Source organism: Petromyzon marinus, unplaced genomic scaffold (assembly GCF_048934315.1).
Source record: "Petromyzon marinus isolate PM22_M1 ecotype Great Lakes invasive population unplaced genomic scaffold, UKy_Petmar_22M1.pri1.0 PM_G_Scaffold_19, whole genome shotgun sequence".
Lineage (NCBI taxonomy): Eukaryota > Metazoa > Chordata > Hyperoartia > Petromyzontiformes > Petromyzontidae > Petromyzon > Petromyzon marinus.
Window position 1 is genome coordinate 2,661,901 of NW_027422750.1, and position 16,288 is coordinate 2,678,188.

At 50.2% G+C, this 16,288-nt stretch overlaps 1 protein-coding gene across 1 annotated transcript in view; it reads right to left on the reverse strand.

Moving 5' to 3' along the window:
- Positions 1 to 1,678: 1,678 nt before the first annotated feature.
- Positions 1,679 to 16,288, reverse strand: part of LOC142912136 (uncharacterized) — a 67,495-nt gene continuing 52,885 nt past the window's right edge. Inside the window, exons 2-4 of the mRNA XM_076060454.1 lie at positions 4,905 to 5,320; positions 4,543 to 4,708; positions 1,679 to 2,180 (exon numbers count right to left, since the gene is read on the reverse strand). Of these exons, the coding sequence (XP_075916569.1) occupies positions 1,783 to 2,180; positions 4,543 to 4,708; positions 4,905 to 5,320 (980 nt within the window). The 3' untranslated portion in view covers positions 1,679 to 1,782. The remainder of the gene's footprint in view (positions 2,181 to 4,542; positions 4,709 to 4,904; positions 5,321 to 16,288) is intronic.

The following is a 16,288-nucleotide window of genomic DNA, read 5'->3' on the forward strand; positions in this document are numbered from 1 at the left end:
GGCGTTTGGTTTCTCCAATGTAACTACTACCACAGAGGCAACTTAGTTTGTAGACACCAGGGTACTGTATGCTTGGAATCACATCTTTTACAGACGGAACCAGATCACGGATTTTATGTAATGTGTTGAAACGGACCTGGATCTTGTGTTTATTCAAGATTTTGGAGATCTTTTTTGTGATCCCCGCAATGTAGGGTAAAGTGATGGTTTTGAAAGGCTCCTCAAGAGGGTCCTTCTTCATGGTTTGAGTGATAGCTTTGCGGATTGTATAGTCGGAGTAACCATTAGCCTTAAGAGCTTGGTGTACGTGCTTGAGTTCACTGCCTATGTGTTTCTGGTCGGATATGCATTGGGCTCTATGATACAGAGTCTTAATGAGAGAGATCTTCTGTGATGGATGGTGGTGGGAATCCGGTTTCAGATAAGCATCCGTATGGGTAGCTTTCCTGTAGACAGAGTGGCTCATTGAACCATCAGGTCTCTTTTTAATTAGGACATCCAAAAAAGGTAGCTTGCCATCTTTTTCTACTTCCATGGTAAATCTGATGGCTGGGTGTATGGACTTGATGTGTTCGAAGAATTGGTCTAGAGCAGGCCGGCCATGTGGCCAGATGACAAAAGTGTCATCCACGTACCTCTTCCATAAGGTTGGGCGCAGAGTGGCAGTCTGGATCGAGTCAATCTCAAATTTCTCCAGAAAAATGTTAGCTATAACCGGAGATAGGGGGGAGCCCATTGGGGTGCCCTCACTTTGTTTGTAGAAAGTTCCATTCCAAGTGAAGTATGTATTGGTTAAACAGTGTCTCACCAGGGGGGGGTACCTCATTGTTTAGTCCTTGATGAACCAAGTCTGCAATGATTGCGATGGTGTCAGGTACAGGAACCTTGGTGAATAAGGAAACTACATCAAAACTGACAAGCAGGTCGTCTGGGGACAGGGAAATACCCTTGATTGTCGATACCAGGTGAGTAGAATTTTGTAACGGAGAGGTGGTTTTTCCAGTGAAAGGACGCAGGATTTCGGACAAAAAACGAGCCAGTTTGTAGGTGGGGGAGTTGATAGTAGAGACGATGGGACGAAGGGGTCTATCTACTTTATGTATTTTTGGTAAGCCGTATAATCTTGGTGGCCTGGCAGCAGAAGGCTTCAACGAAAACTGTTTAGATTGATCAATTAATGCGGTTGAATCAGAAATTATTTTGTTGGTTTGTGTGACGAGGCTGTTGGTGGGATCTCTTTTTATTATTGTTTAACTACCATCGTCGAGTAATTCTTTAATTTTGGTGTTGTATTCTATTTTATCCATGATGACAGTAGCATTGTCCTTGTCAGCTGAGAGGACTACAATATCATCCCTCTTTTTTAATTTATATAATTCAAAACGCTCATCTTTGCTGAGGTTGCTAGCTGCCATCTTAGCGTTTTTGAGGGTTGCAGCGATTTCAGATCTTGCTACGTCTGCAGCGATGTGACCCAGGCCCCTGCGAGCAATGTCTACTTGGGCAATTATATCATGGGTGTCTGTGTGAGTAGTCTAGGGGTGTCTGTGTGAGTAGTCTATGGATCTCTGCGTGAGTAGTCTATGGGTCTCTGTGTGAGTCTATGGGTCTCTGTGTGATGAGTCTATGGGTCTCTGTGTGAGTAGTCTATGGGTGTCTGTGTGATGAGTCTATGGGTCTCTGTGTGAGTAGTCTATGGGTCTCTGTGTGAGTAGTCTATGGGTCTCTGTGTGAGTCTATGGGTCTCTGTGTGAGTAGTCTATGGGTCTCTGTGTGAGTAGTCTATGGGTCTCTGTGTGATGAGTCTATGGGTCTCTGCGTGGGGCAGTGCCAATTCTCACCGATGACAGAGAGGTTGACCCTCCCCTCGAAGTTACCGTGGGGGAAGGTGGCCACGTGACAGAGGAAGAGGCCCCCGTCGCCAGCCCCCACGTCCAGCAGCTCCAGAGAGACGTCGCCGGGAGGCCCCCCAACGCGGAACCGCAGTCGGCCCGCGAGGGACGAGTTGGAGTACGCCGTGCCGTGCAGCGGGCTGAGCGCGGCCAAATTGGCCCCCGCCCAGACGTCGTCACGGGAGGCCTTCAGCCAGTTGGCCTGCACCATCACCACGGCCGCACCCCACAGGACGCAGCGCTGCAGCGCCACCTTCTGGCCGTCCGTGTCGACACCCACACGAGGGGCTGGGTGGGAAGACCACACAGAGACCCATAGAGTGCTCATAGAGACCCATAGACTACTCATACAGACCCATAGACTACTCACGCAGAGACCCATAAACTACTCATAGAGACACCCATAGACTACTCACGCAGAGACCCATAGACTACTCACGCAGAGACCCATAGACTACTCACGCAGAGACCCATAGACTACTCACGTAGAGACCTATAGACTACTCATAGAGACCCATAGACTACTCACGCAGAGACCCATAGACTACTCATAGAGACCCATAGACTACTCACGCAGAGACCCATAGACTATTCAAGCAGAGACCCATAGACTATTCACACAGAGACCCATAGACTACTCACGCAGAGACCCATAGACTACTCATGGAGACCCATAGACTACTCATAGAAACCCATAGACTACTCACATAGAGACCCATAGACTACTCACGCAGAGACCCATAGACTACTCACGCAGAGACCCATAGACTACTCACACAGAGACCCATAGACTACTCATAGAGACCCATAAACTACTCACATAGAGACCCATAGACTACTCATGCAGAGACTCAGACTACTCATAGAAACCCATAGACTACTCACGCAGAGACCCATAGACTACTCACGCAGAGACCCATAGACTCATCACACAGAGACCCATAGACTACTCACGCAGAGACCCATAGACTACTCACGCAGAGACCCATAGACTACTCATAGAGACCCATAGACTACTCACGCAGAGACCCATAGACTATTCACGCAGAGAACCATAGACTACTCACACAGAGACCCATAGACTACTCACGCAGAGACCCATAGACTACTCATGCAGAGACCCATAGACTACTCACGCAGAGACCCATAGACTACTCATAGAGACCCATAGACTACTCATAGAGACCCATAGACTACTCACGCAGAGACCCATAGACTATTCACGCAGAGACCCATAGACTACTCACACAGAGACCCAAAGACTACTGACGCAGAGACCCATAGACTACTCATAGAGACCCATAGACTACTCATAGAGACCCATAGACTACTCACGCAGAGACCCATAGACTATTCACGCAGAGACCCATAGACTACTCACACAGAGACCCAAAGACTACTGACGCAGAGACCCATAGACTACTCATAGAGACCCATAGACTACTCACGCAGAGACCCATAGACTACTCACGCAGAGACCCATAGACTACTCACGCAGAGACCCATAGCCTACTCATAGAGACCCATAGACTACTCATACATACACCCATAGACTACTCACACAGAGACACATAGACTACTCACGCAGAGACCCATAGACTACTCACGCAGAGACCCATAGACTACTCATAGAGACCCATAGACTACTCACGCAGAGACCCATAGACAACTCACGCAGAGACCCATAGACTACTCATAGAGACCCATAGACTACTCACACAGAGACCCATAGACTACTCACGCAGAGACCCATAGACTACTCACGCAGAGACCCATAAACTACTCACGCAGAGACCCATAGACTACTCACGCAGAGACCCATAGACTACTCACACAGAGACCCATAGACTACTCATAGAGACCCATAAACTACTCACGCAGAGACCCATAGACTACTCACGCAGAGACCCATAGACTACTCATAGAGACCCATAGACTACTCACACAGAGACCCGTAGACTACTCACGCAGAGACCCATAGACTTCTCACACAGACACCCATAGACTACTCACGCAGACACCCATAGACTACTCACGCAGAGACCCATAGACTACTCACACAGAGACCCATAGACTACTCACGCAGAGACCCATAGACTACTCATAGAAACCCATAGACAACTCACGCAGAGACCCATAGACTACTCACGCAGAGACCCATAGACTACTCATACAAACCCATAGACTACTCACGCAGAGACCCATAGACTACTCACACAGAGACCCATAGACTACTCATAGAAACCCATAGACTACTCACGCAGAGACTCATAGACTACTCATAGAAACCCATAGACAACTCACGCAGAGACCCATAGACTACTCACGCAGAGATCCATAGACTACTCACGCAGTGACCCATAGACTACTCATAGAACCCCATAGACTATTCACGCAGAGACCCATAGATTAACCACTCAAAGACCCATAGACTTCTCACGCAGAGACCCATATACTACTCATAGAAACCCATAGACTACTCATATAGAAACCCATAGACTACTCACGCACAGATCCACTCAGAGACCCACAAAACTACTCACACAGAGACCCATAGACCACTCATAGGGATCCACAAGACTACTCACACAGAGACCCACTTCACACGCACAAAAATACCTCTCACTCATTGACCAAGTCACCCACTCACCCAAGGTGCTGTGTGGTGGACGGACGGAGACACACGACAGTGGAGACCACTCCCCTGCCTTCCACTGTGGCAAGTCGGCTACCATTCTCACGCGGACGCAGTACTCATCCTCGCGTCCCGGCAGAAGCATCATTTGGTGTTGGTACCGGCATCCGATGAAGCGCTCCTGGCAGTAATCATCAGTAGTAGCAGCAGTAGTAATAGTAGCAGCAAAAGCATCATCAGTAGTAGTAGCATCATCAGTAGTAGTGTCATTGGTAGCATCATCATCATCAGTAGCAGCATCACCACCCACCCACTCAACCACACACATCTCCCGCCACAACCTCCCTACCCCCGTCACAACTCCGGCAACCTCTCACCGTGAGTCGAACGCCGCCTCGTGTTGAGATGTCAACCTGATGGTGGAACTTCACGTCATGGGACACCAGCGCCCTCCACCCACGCCCGACGGAGACCAACAACGACAGCTTCCACACCTCCGGCTCTCCGTCAACCGCCGCCTCCAACTCCCAAGCCTCCCCAGGACCATCGTCATCACGGCGGTCATCATCACCGTCGTCACGGTCATTGTCATCACCGCCGTCAGGGTCACCGTCATCACCGCCGTCACGGTCATCGTCATCATCATCGTCACGGTCATCGCCGTCGTGGTTGTCGTTGTAGCCATCATCGTCGTTGTCTTCATCGTCACCCACAACACCGCACTCCTCATCCTCCTCCTCCCCCAGCGTCAGTTTGTCGAGCCTCAGGGTGAACGACGGAGCGCTGAGGACAGCTGAGACACGGGAGAGGGGGGGGTCATGGCGAGGGATGTTTGTATGATCTCCCCCTGTCCTATAGAGTGAGTGGAGATTGTGTGATCTCCCCCTGTCCTACAGAGTGAGTGAGTGGAGTTTGTGTGATCTCCCCCTGTCCTACAGAGTGAGTGGAGCCTGTGATCTCCCCCTGTCCTACAGAGTGAGTGCAGTCTGTGATCTCCCACTGTCCTACAGAGTGAGTGGAGTTTGTGTTATCTCCCCCTGTTCTACAGAGTGAGTGAGTGGAGTTTGTGTGATCTCCCCCTGTCCTACAGAGTGAGTGGAGTTTGTGTGATCTCCCCCTGTCATACAGAGTGAGTGAGTGGAGTTTGTGTGATGTCCCCCTGTTCTACAGAGTGAGTGGAGTTTGTGTGATCTCCCCCTGTCCTACAGAGTGAGTGGAGTTTGTGTGATCTCCCCTTGTTCTACAGAGTGAGTGAGTGGAGTTTGTGTGATCTCCCCCTGTCCTACAGAGTGAGTGAGTGGAGTATGTGTGATCTCCCCCTATCCTACAGAGTGTATAGAGTGTGTGTGATCTCCCCCTGTTCTACAGTGAGTGAGTGGAGTTTATATGATCTCCCCATGGTTCTACAGAGTGAGTGGAGTTTGTGTGATCTCCCCCTGTCCTACAGAGTGAGTGAGTGGAGTTTGTGTGATCTCCCCCTGTCCTACAGAGTGAGTGGAGCCTGTGATCTCCCCCTGTCCTACAGAGTGAGTGAGTGGAGTCTGTGATCTCCCCCTGTCCTACAGAGTGAGTGGAGTTTGTGTGATCTCCCCCTGTTCTACAGAGTGAGTGAGTGGAGTTTGTGTGATCTCCCCCTGTCCTACAGAGTGAGTGGAGTTTGTGTGATCTCCCCCTGTCATACAGAGTGAGTGAGTGGAGTTTGTGTGATCTCCCCCTGTTCTACAGAATGAGTGAGTGGAGTTTGTGTGATCTCCCCGTGTTCTACAAAGTGAGTGGAGTTTGTATGATCTGCCCCTGTCCTACAGAGTGAGTGAGTGGAGTTTGTGTGATCTCCCCCTGTCCTACAGAGTGAGTGGAGTTTGTATGATCTTCCCCTGTCCTACAGAGTGAGTGGATTTCGATTTAAAGCTTTCGTGACTGCAATGATTCATCTTCTTTGGTTCTTTCGGTAAAGTCACGTAGAATGATAATAAAATAAAAAATTGATAAAATAAAATAACACAATAATATTCTCACGACGTTTCGGCCACAACACAAGCGGCCTTCATCAGGTGAAGGGGGGCGAGACTGTCTGGTAGGACAGCGCTGGAGTGTCCACTCCAGCGCTGTCCTACCTCCAGCGCTGTCCAGCGCTGTCCTACCTGGAGTGTCCACTCCAGCGCTGTCCTACCAGACAGCGCTGTCCTACCAGACAGTCTCGCCCCCCTTCACCTGATGAAGGCCGCTTGTGTTGTGGCCGAAACGTCGTGAGAATATTATTGTGTTATTTTATTTTATCAATTTATTATTTTATTATCATTCTACGTGACTTTACCGAAAGAACCAAAGAAGAGTGAGTGGAGTTTGTGTGATCTCGCCCTGTCCTACAGAGTGAGTGAGTGGAGTTTGTGTGATCTCCCCCTGTCCTACAGAGTGAGTGGAGTTTGTGTGATCTCCCCCTGTTCTACAGAGTGAGTGAGTGGAGTTTGTGTGATCTCCCCTTGTCCTACAGAGTGAGTGGAGTTTGTGTGATCTCCCCCTGTTCTACAGAGTAAGTGAGTGGAGTTTGTGTGATCTCTCCCTGCCCTATAGAGTGAGCGAGTGGAGTTTGTGTGATCTCTCCCTGTCTACAGAGTGAGTAGAGTTTGTGTGATCTCCCCCTGTTCTACAGAGTGAGTGGAGTTTGTGTGATCTCCCCTGTCCTACAGAGTGAGTGGAGTTTGTGTGATCTTCCCCTGTTGTGCAGAGTGAGTGGAGTGTGTGTGATCTCCCCCTGTCCTACAGAGTGAGTGAGTGGAGTTTGTGTGATCTCCCCCTGTCCTAGAGAGTGAGTGAGTGGAGTTTGTGTGATCTCCCCCTGTTCTACAGAGTGAGTGGAGTTTGTGTGATCTCCCCCTGTCCTACAGAGTGAGTGAGTGGAGTTTGTGTGATCTCCCCTGTCCTACAGAGTGAGTGGAGTTTGTATGATCTCCCACTGTCCTACAGAGTGAGTGGAGTTTGTGTGATCTCCCCCTGTTCTACAGAGTGAGTGAGTGGAGTTTGTGTGATCTCCCCTTGTCCTACAGAGTGAGTGGAGTTTGTGTGATCTCCCCCTGTTCTACAGAGTGAGTGAGTGGAGTTTGTGTGATCTCTCCCTGCCCTATAGAGTGAGCGAGTGGAGTTTGTGTGATCTCCCCCTGTCTACAGAGTGAGTAGAGTTTGTGTGATCTCCCCCTGTTCTACAGAGTGAGTGGAGTTTGTGTGATCTCCCCTGTCCTACAGAGTGAGTGGAGTTTGTGTGATCTTCCCCTTCCCCTGTTGTGCAGAGTGAGTGGAGTGTGTGTGATCTCCCCCTGTCCTACAGAGTGAGTGAGTGGAGTTTGTGTGATCTCCCCCTGTCCTAGAGAGTGAGTGAGTGGAGTTTGTGTGATCTCCCCCTGTTCTACAGAGTGAGTGGAGTTTGTGTGATCTCCCCCTGTCCTACAGAGTGAGTGAGTGGAGTTTGTGTGATCTCCCCTGTCCTACAGAGTGAGTGGAGTTTGTATGATCTCCCACTGTCCTACAGAGTGAGTGAGTGGAGTTTATGTGATCTCCCCCTGTCCGACAGAGTGAGTGAGTGGATTTTGTGTGATCTCCCCCTGTCCTACAGAGTGAGTGGAGTTTGTGTGATCTCGAACTGTCATACAGAGTGAGTGAGTGGACTTTGTGTGATCTCCAACTGTCCTACAGAGTGAGTGGAGTTTGTGTGATCTCCCCCTGTCCTACAGAGTGAGTGAGTGGACTTTGTGTGATCTCCCCCTGTCCTACAGAGTGAGTGGAGTTTGTATGATCTCCCCCTGTCCAACAGAGTGAGTGGAGTTTGTGTGATCTCGCCCTGTCCTACAGAGTGAGTGAGTGGAGTTTGTGTGATCTCCCCCTGTACGACAGAGTGAGTGGAGTTTGTGTGATCTCCCCATGTCCTACAGAGTGTGTGAGTGGAGTTTGTGTGATCTTGACCTGTACTACAGAGTGAGTGAGTGGAGTTTGTGTGATCTCCCCCTGTCCTACAGAGTATATGGAGTTTGTGTGATCTCCCCCTGTTCTACAGTGAGTGAGTGGAGTTTGTGTAATCTCCCCCTGTCCTACAGAGTGAGTGCGTGGTGTTTGTGTCATGTCCCCTTGTCCTACAGAGTGAGTGAGTGGAGTTTGTGTGATCTCCCCCTGTCCTACAGAGTGAGTGGAGTTAGTATGATCTGCCCCTGTCCTACAGAGCGAGTGAGTGGAGTTTGTGTGATCTCCCCCTGTTCTACAGAGTGAGTGAGTGGAGTTTGTGTGATCTCCCCCTGTCCTACAGAGTGAGTGGAGTTTGTGTGATCTCCCCCTGTTCTACAGAGTGAGTGGAGTTTGTGTGATCTCCCCCTGTCCTACAGAGTGAGTGAGTGGAGTTTGTGTGATCTCCCCCTGTTCTACAGAATGAGTGAGTGGAGTTTGTGTGATCTCCCCGTGTTCTACAGAGTGAGTGGAGTTTGTATGATCTGCCCCTGTCCTACAGAGTGAGTGAGTGGAGTTTGTGTGATCTCCCCCTGTCCTTCAGAGTGAGTGGAGTTTGTATGATCTTCCCCTGTCCTACAGAGTGAGTGGAGTTTGTATGATCTCCCCCTGTCCAACAGAGTGAGTGGAGTTTGTGTGATCTCGCCCTGTCCTACAGAGTGAGTGAGTGGAGTTTGTGTGATCTCCCCCTGTACTACAGAGTGAGTGGAGTTTGTGTGATCTCCCCATGTCCTACAGAGTGTGTGAATGGAGTTTGCGTGATCTAGACCTGTACTACAGAGTGAGTGAGTGGAGTTTGTGTGATCTCCCCCTGTCCTACAGAGTGTATGGAGTTTGTGTGATCTCCCCCTGTTCTACAGTGAGTGAGTGGAGTTTGTGTAATCTCCCCCTGTCCTACAGAGTGAGTGCGTGGTGTTTGTGTCATGTCACCTTGTCCTACAGAGTGAGTGAGTGGAGTTTGTGTGATCTCCCCCTGTCCTACAGAGTGAGTGGAGTTTGTATGATCTGCCCCTGTCCTACAGAGCGAGTGAGTGGAGTTTGTGTGATCTCCCCCTGTTCTACAGAGTGAGTGAGTGGAGTTTGTGTGATCTCCCCCTGTCCTACAGAGTGAGTGGAGTTTGTGTGATCTCCCCCTGTCCTACAGAGTGAGTGCGTGGTGTTTGTGTCATGTCCCCTTGTCCTACAGAGTGAGTGAGTGGAGTTTGTGTGATCTCCCCCTGTTCTACAGAATGAGTTAGTGGAGTTTGTGTGATCTCCCCGTGTTCTACAGAGTGAGTGAAGTTTGTATGATCTGCCCCTGTCCTACAGAGTGAGTGAGTGGAGTTTGTGTGATCTCCCCCTGTCCTACAGAGTGAGTGGAGTTTGTATGATCTTCCCCTGTCCTACAGAGTGAGTGGAGTTTGTGTGATCTCGCCCTGTCCTACAGAGTGAGTGAGTGGAGTTTGTGTGATCTCCCCCTGTCCTACAGAGTGTGTGGAGTTTGTGTGATCTCCCCCTGTTCTACAGAGTGAGTGGAGTTTTTGTGATCTCCCCTTGTCCTACAGAGTGAGTGGAGTTTGTGTGATCTCCCCCTGTTCTACAGAGTGAGTGAGTGGAGTTTGTGTGATCTCTCCCTGCCCTATAGAGTGAGCGAGTGGAGTTTGTGTGATCTCCCCCTGTCATACAGAGTGTGTGAGTGGAGTTTGTGTGATCTCGACCTGTACTACAGAGTGAGTGAGTGGAGTTTGTGTGATCTCCCCCTGTCCTACAGAGTGTATGGAGTTTGTGTGATCTCCCCCTGTTCTACAGTGAGTGAGTGGAGTTTGTGTAATCTCCCCCTGTCCTACAAAGTGAGTGCGTGGTGTTTGTGTCATGTCCCCTTGTCCTACAGAGTGAGTGAGTGGAGTTTGTGTGATCTCCCCCTGTCCTACAGAGTGAGTGGAGTTTGTATGATCTGCCCCTGTCCTACAGAGTGAGTGAGTGGAGTTTGTGTGATCTCCCCCTGTTCTACAGAGTGAGTGAGTGGAGTTTGTGTGATCTCCCCCTGTCCTACAGAGTGAGTAGAGTTTGTGTGATCTCCCCCTGTTCTACAGAGTGAGTGGAGTTTGTGTGATCTCCCCCTGTCCTACAGAGTGAGTGGAGTTTGTGTGATCTCCCCCTGTTCTACAGAGTGAGTGAGTGGAGTTTGTGTGATCTCTCCCTGCCCTATAGAGTGAGCGAGTGGAGTTTGTGTGATCTCCCCCTGTCATACAGAGTGTGTGAGTGGAGTTTGTGTGATCTCGACCTGTACTACAGAGTGAGTGAGTGGAGTTTGTGTGATCTCCCCCTGTCCTACAGAGTGTATGGAGTTTGTGTGATCTCCCCCTGTTCTACAGTGAGTGAGTGGAGTTTGTGTAATCTCCCCCTGTCCTACAAAGTGAGTGCGTGGTGTTTGTGTCATGTCCCCTTGTCCTACAGAGTGAGTGAGTGGAGTTTGTGTGATCTCCCCCTGTCCTACAGAGTGAGTGGAGTTTGTATGATCTGCCCCTGTCCTACAGAGTGAGTGAGTGGAGTTTGTGTGATCTCCCCCTGTTCTACAGAGTGAGTGAGTGGAGTTTGTGTGATCTCCCCCTGTCCTACAGAGTGAGTAGAGTTTGTGTGATCTCCCCCTGTTCTACAGAGTGAGTGGAGTTTGTGTGATCTCCCCCTGTCCTACAGAGTGAGTGAGTGCAGTTTGCGTGATCTCCCCCTGTTCTACAGAGTGAGTGGAGTTTGTATGATCTCGCCCTGTCCTACAGAATGAGTGAGTGGAGTTTGTGTGATCTCCCCCTGTTCTACAGAATGAGTGAGTGGAGTTTGTGTGATCTCCACGTGTTCTACAGAGTGAGTGGAGTTTGTATGATCTGCCCCTGTCCTACAGAGTGAGTGAGTGGAGTTTGCGTGATCTCCACCTGTCCTACAGAGTGAGTGGAGTTTGTATAATCTTCCCCTGTCCTACAGAGTGAGTGGAGTTTGTGTGATCTCGCCCTGTCCTACAGAGTGAGTGAGTGGAGTTTGTGTGATCTCCCCCTGTCCTACAGAGTGAGTGGAGTTTGTGTGATCTCCCCCTGTTCTACAGAGTGAGTGAGTAGAGTTTGTGTGATCTCCCCCAGTTCTACAGAGTGAGTGAGTGGAGTTTGTGTGATCTCCCCCTGCCCTATAGAGTGAGCGAGGGGAGTTTGTGTGATCTCCCCATGTTCTACAGAGTGAGTAGAGTTTGTGTGATCTCCCCCTCTTCTACAGAGTGAGTGGAGTTTGTGTGATCTCCCCCTGTCCTACAGAGTGAGTGAGTGGAGTTTGTGTGATCTCCCCCTGTCCTACAGAGTGAGTGAGTGGAGTTTGTGTGATCTCCCCTGTCCTACAGAGTGAGTGGAGTCTGTATGATCTCCCACTGTCCTACAGAGTGAGTGAGTGGAGTTTGTGTGATCTCCCCCTGTCCGACAGAGTGAGTGAGTGTACTTTGTGTGATCTCCCCCTGTCCTACAGAGTGAGTGGAGTTTGTGTGATCTCCCACTGTCATACAGAGTGAGTGAGTGGACTTTGTGTGATCTCCAACTGTCCTACAGAGTGAGTGGAGTTTGTGTGATCTCCCCCTGTCCTACAGAGTGAGTGAGTGGACTTTGTGTGATCTCCCCCTGTCCTACAGAGTGAGTGGAGTTTGTATGATCTCCCCCTGTCCAACAGAGTGAGTAGAGTTTGTGTGATCTCGCCCTGTCCTACAGAGTGAGTGAGTGGAGTTTGTGTGATCTCCCCCTGTACTACAGAGTGAGTGGAGTTTGTGTGATCTCCCCATGTCCTACAGAGTGTGTGAGTGGAGTTTGTGTGATCTAGACCTGTACTACAGAGTGAGTGAGTGGAGTTTGTGTGATCTCCCCCTGTCCTACAGAGTGTATAGAGTTTGTGTGATCTCCCCCTGTTCTACAGTGAGTGAGTGGAGTTTGTGTAATCTCCCCCTGTCCTACAGAGTGAGTGCGTGGTGTTTGTGTCATGTCCCCTTGTCCTACAGAGTGAGTGAGTGGAGTTTGTGTGATCTCCCCCTGTCCTACAGAGTGAGTGGAGTTTGTATGATCTGCCCCTGTCCTACAGAGTGAGTGAGTGGAGTTTGTGTGATCTCCCCCTGTTCTACAGAGTGAGTGAGTGGAGTTTGTGTGATCTCCCCCTGTCCTACAGAGTGAGTGGAGTTTGTGTGATCTCCCCCTGTTCTACAGAGTGAGTGGAGTTTGTGTGATCTCCCCCTGTCCTACAGAGTGAGTGCGTGGAGTTTGTGTGATCGCTCCCTGTCCTACAGTGCGTGAGTGGAGTTTGTGTGATCTCCCCCTGTTCTACAGTGTGAGTGGAGTTTGTGTGATCTCTCCCAGTCCTACAGAGTGAGTGGAGTTTGTGTGATCTCCCCCTGTTGTGCAGAGTGAGTGGAGTGTGTGTGATCTCCCCCTGTCCTACAGAGTGAGTGAGTGGAGTTTGTGTGATCTCCCCCTGTCCTAGATAGTGAGTGAGTGGAGTTTGTGTGATCTCCCCCTGTTCTACAGAGTGAGTGGAGTTTGTGTGATCTCCCCCTGTCCTACATAGTGAGTGAGTGGAGTTTGTGTGATCTCCCCTGTCCTACAGAGTGAGTGGAGTTTGTATGATCTCCCACTGTCCTACAGAGTGAGTGAGTGGAGTTTGTGTGATCTCCCCCTGTCCGACAGAGTGAGTGAGTGGACTTTGTGTGATCTCCCCCTGTCCTACAGAGTGAGTGGAGTTTGTGTGATCTCCCCCTGTCCTACAGAGTGAGTGAGTGGAGATTGTGTGATCTCCCCCTGTCCTAGAGAGTGAGTGAGTGGAGTTTGTGTGATCTCACCCTGTTCTACAGAGTGAGTGGAGTTTGTGTGATCTCCCCCTGTCCTACAGAGTGAGTGAGTGGAGTTTGTGTGATCTCCCCTGTCCTACAGAGTGAGTGGAGTTTGTATGATCTCCCACTGTCCTACAGAGTGAGTGAGTGGAGTTTGTGTGATCTCCCCCTGTCCGACAGAGTGAGTGAGTGTACTTTGTGTGATCTCCCCCTGTCCTACAGAGTGAGTGGAGTTTGTGTGATCTCCCACTGTCATACAGAGTGAGTGAGTGGACTTTGTGTGATCTCCAACTGTCCTACAGAGTGAGTGGAGTTTGTGTGATCTCCCCCTGTCCTACAGAGTGAGTGAGTGGACTTTGTGTGATCTCCCCCTGTCCTACAGAGTGAGTGGAGTTTGTATGATCTCCCCCTGTCCAACAGAGTGAGTGGAGTTTGTGTGATCTCGCCCTGTCCTACAGAGTGAGTGAGTGGAGTTTGTGTGATCTCCCCCTGTACTACAGAGTGAGTGGAGTTTGTGTGATCTCCCCATGTCCTACAGAGTGTGTGAGTGGAGTTTGTGTGATCTAGACCTGTACTACAGAGTGAGTGAGTGGAGTTTGTGTGATCTCCCCCTGTCCTACAGAGTGTATAGAGTTTGTGTGATCTCCCCCTGTTCTACAGTGAGTGAGTGGAGTTTGTGTAATCTCCCCCTGTCCTACAGAGTGAGTGCGTGGTGTTTGTGTCATGTCCCCTTGTCCTACAGAGTCAGTGAGTGGAGTTTGTGTGATCTCCCCCTGTCCTACAGAGTGAGTGGAGTTTGTATGATCTGCCCCTGTCCTACAGAGTGAGTGAGTGGAGTTTGTGTGATCTCCCCCTGTTCTACAGAGTGAGTGAGTGGAGTTTGTGTGATCTCCCCCTGTCCTACAGAGTGAGTGGAGTTTGTGTGATCTCCCCCTGTTCTACAGAGTGAGTGGAGTTTGTGTGATCTCCCCCTGTCCTACAGAGTGAGTGCGTGGAGTTTGTGTGATCGCTCCCTGTCCTACAGTGCGTGAGTGGAGTTTGTGTGATCTCCCCCTGTTCTACAGTGTGAGTGGAGTTTGTGTGATCTCTCCCAGTCCTACAGAGTGAGTGGAGTTTGTGTGATCTCCCCCTGTTGTGCAGAGTGAGTGGAGTGTGTGTGATCTCCCCCTGTCCTACAGAGTGAGTGAGTGGAGTTTGTGTGATCTCCCCCTGTCCTAGATAGTGAGTGAGTGGAGTTTGTGTGATCTCCCCCTGTTCTACAGAGTGAGTGGAGTTTGTGTGATCTCCCCCTGTCCTACATAGTGAGTGAGTGGAGTTTGTGTGATCTCCCCTGTCCTACAGAGTGAGTGGAGTTTGTATGATCTCCCACTGTCCTACAGAGTGAGTGAGTGGAGTTTGTGTGATCTCCCCCTGTCCGACAGAGTGAGTGAGTGGACTTTGTGTGATCTCCCCCTGTCCTACAGAGTGAGTGGAGTTTGTGTGATCTCCCCCTGTCCTACAGAGTGAGTGAGTGGAGATTGTGTGATCTCCCCCTGTCCTAGAGAGTGAGTGAGTGGAGTTTGTGTGATCTCACCCTGTTCTACAGAGTGAGTGGAGTTTGTGTGATCTCCCCCTGTCCTACAGAGTGAGTGAGTGGAGTTTGTGTGATCTCCCCTGTCCTACAGAGTGAGTGGAGTTTGTATGATCTCCCACTGTCCTACAGAGTGAGTGAGTGGAGTTTGTGTGATCTCCCCCTGTCCGACAGAGTGAGTGAGTGTACTTTGTGTGATCTCCCCCTGTCCTACAGAGTGAGTGGAGTTTGTGTGATCTCCCACTGTCATACAGAGTGAGTGAGTGGACTTTGTGTGATCTCCAACTGTCCTACAGAGTGAGTGGAGTTTGTGTGATCTCCCCCTGTCCTACAGAGTGAGTGAGTGGACTTTGTGTGATCTCCCCCTGTCCTACAGAGTGAGTGGAGTTTGTATGATCTCCCCCTGTCCAACAGAGTGAGTGGAGTTTGTGTGATCTCGCCCTGTCCTACAGAGTGAGTGAGTGGAGTTTGTGTGATCTCCCCCTGTACTACAGAGTGAGTGGAGTTTGTGTGATCTCCCCATGTCCTACAGAGTGTGTGAGTGGAGTTTGTGTGATCTAGACCTGTACTACAGAGTGAGTGAGTGGAGTTTGTGTGATCTCCCCCTGTCCTACAGAGTGTATAGAGTTTGTGTGATCTCCCCCTGTTCTACAGTGAGTGAGTGGAGTTTGTGTAATCTCCCCCTGTCCTACAGAGTGAGTGCGTGGTGTTTGTGTCATGTCCCCTTGTCCTACAGAGTGAGTGAGTGGAGTTTGTGTGATCTCCCCCTGTCCTACAGAGTGAGTGGAGTTTGTATGATCTGCCCCTGTCCTACAGAGTGAGTGAGTGGAGTTTGTGTGATCTCCCCCTGTTCTACAGAGTGAGTGAGTGGAGTTTGTGTGATCTCCCCCTGTCCTACAGAGTGAGTGGAGTTTGTGTGATCTCCCCCTGTTCTACAGAGTGAGTGGAGTTTGTGTGATCTCCCCCTGTCCTACAGAGTGAGTGAGTGGAGTTTGTGTGATCGCTCCCTGTCCTACAGTGCGTGAGTGGAGTTTGTGTGATCTCCCCCTGTTCTACAGTGTGAGTGGAGTTTGTGTGATCTCTCCCAGTCCTACAGAGTGAGTGGAGTTTGTGTGATCTCCCCCTGTTGTGCAGAGTGAGTGGAGTGTGTGTGATCTCCCCCTGTCCTACAGAGTGAGTGAGTGGAGTTTGTGTGATCTCCCCCTGTCCTAGATAGTGAGTGAGTGGAGTTTGTGTGATCTCCCCCTGTCCTACATAGTGAGTGAGTGGAGTTTGTGTGATCTCCCCTGTCCTACAGAGTGAGTGGAGTTTGTATGATCTCCCACTGTCCTACAGAGTGAGTGAGTGGAGTTTGTGTGATCTCCCCCTGTCCGACAGAG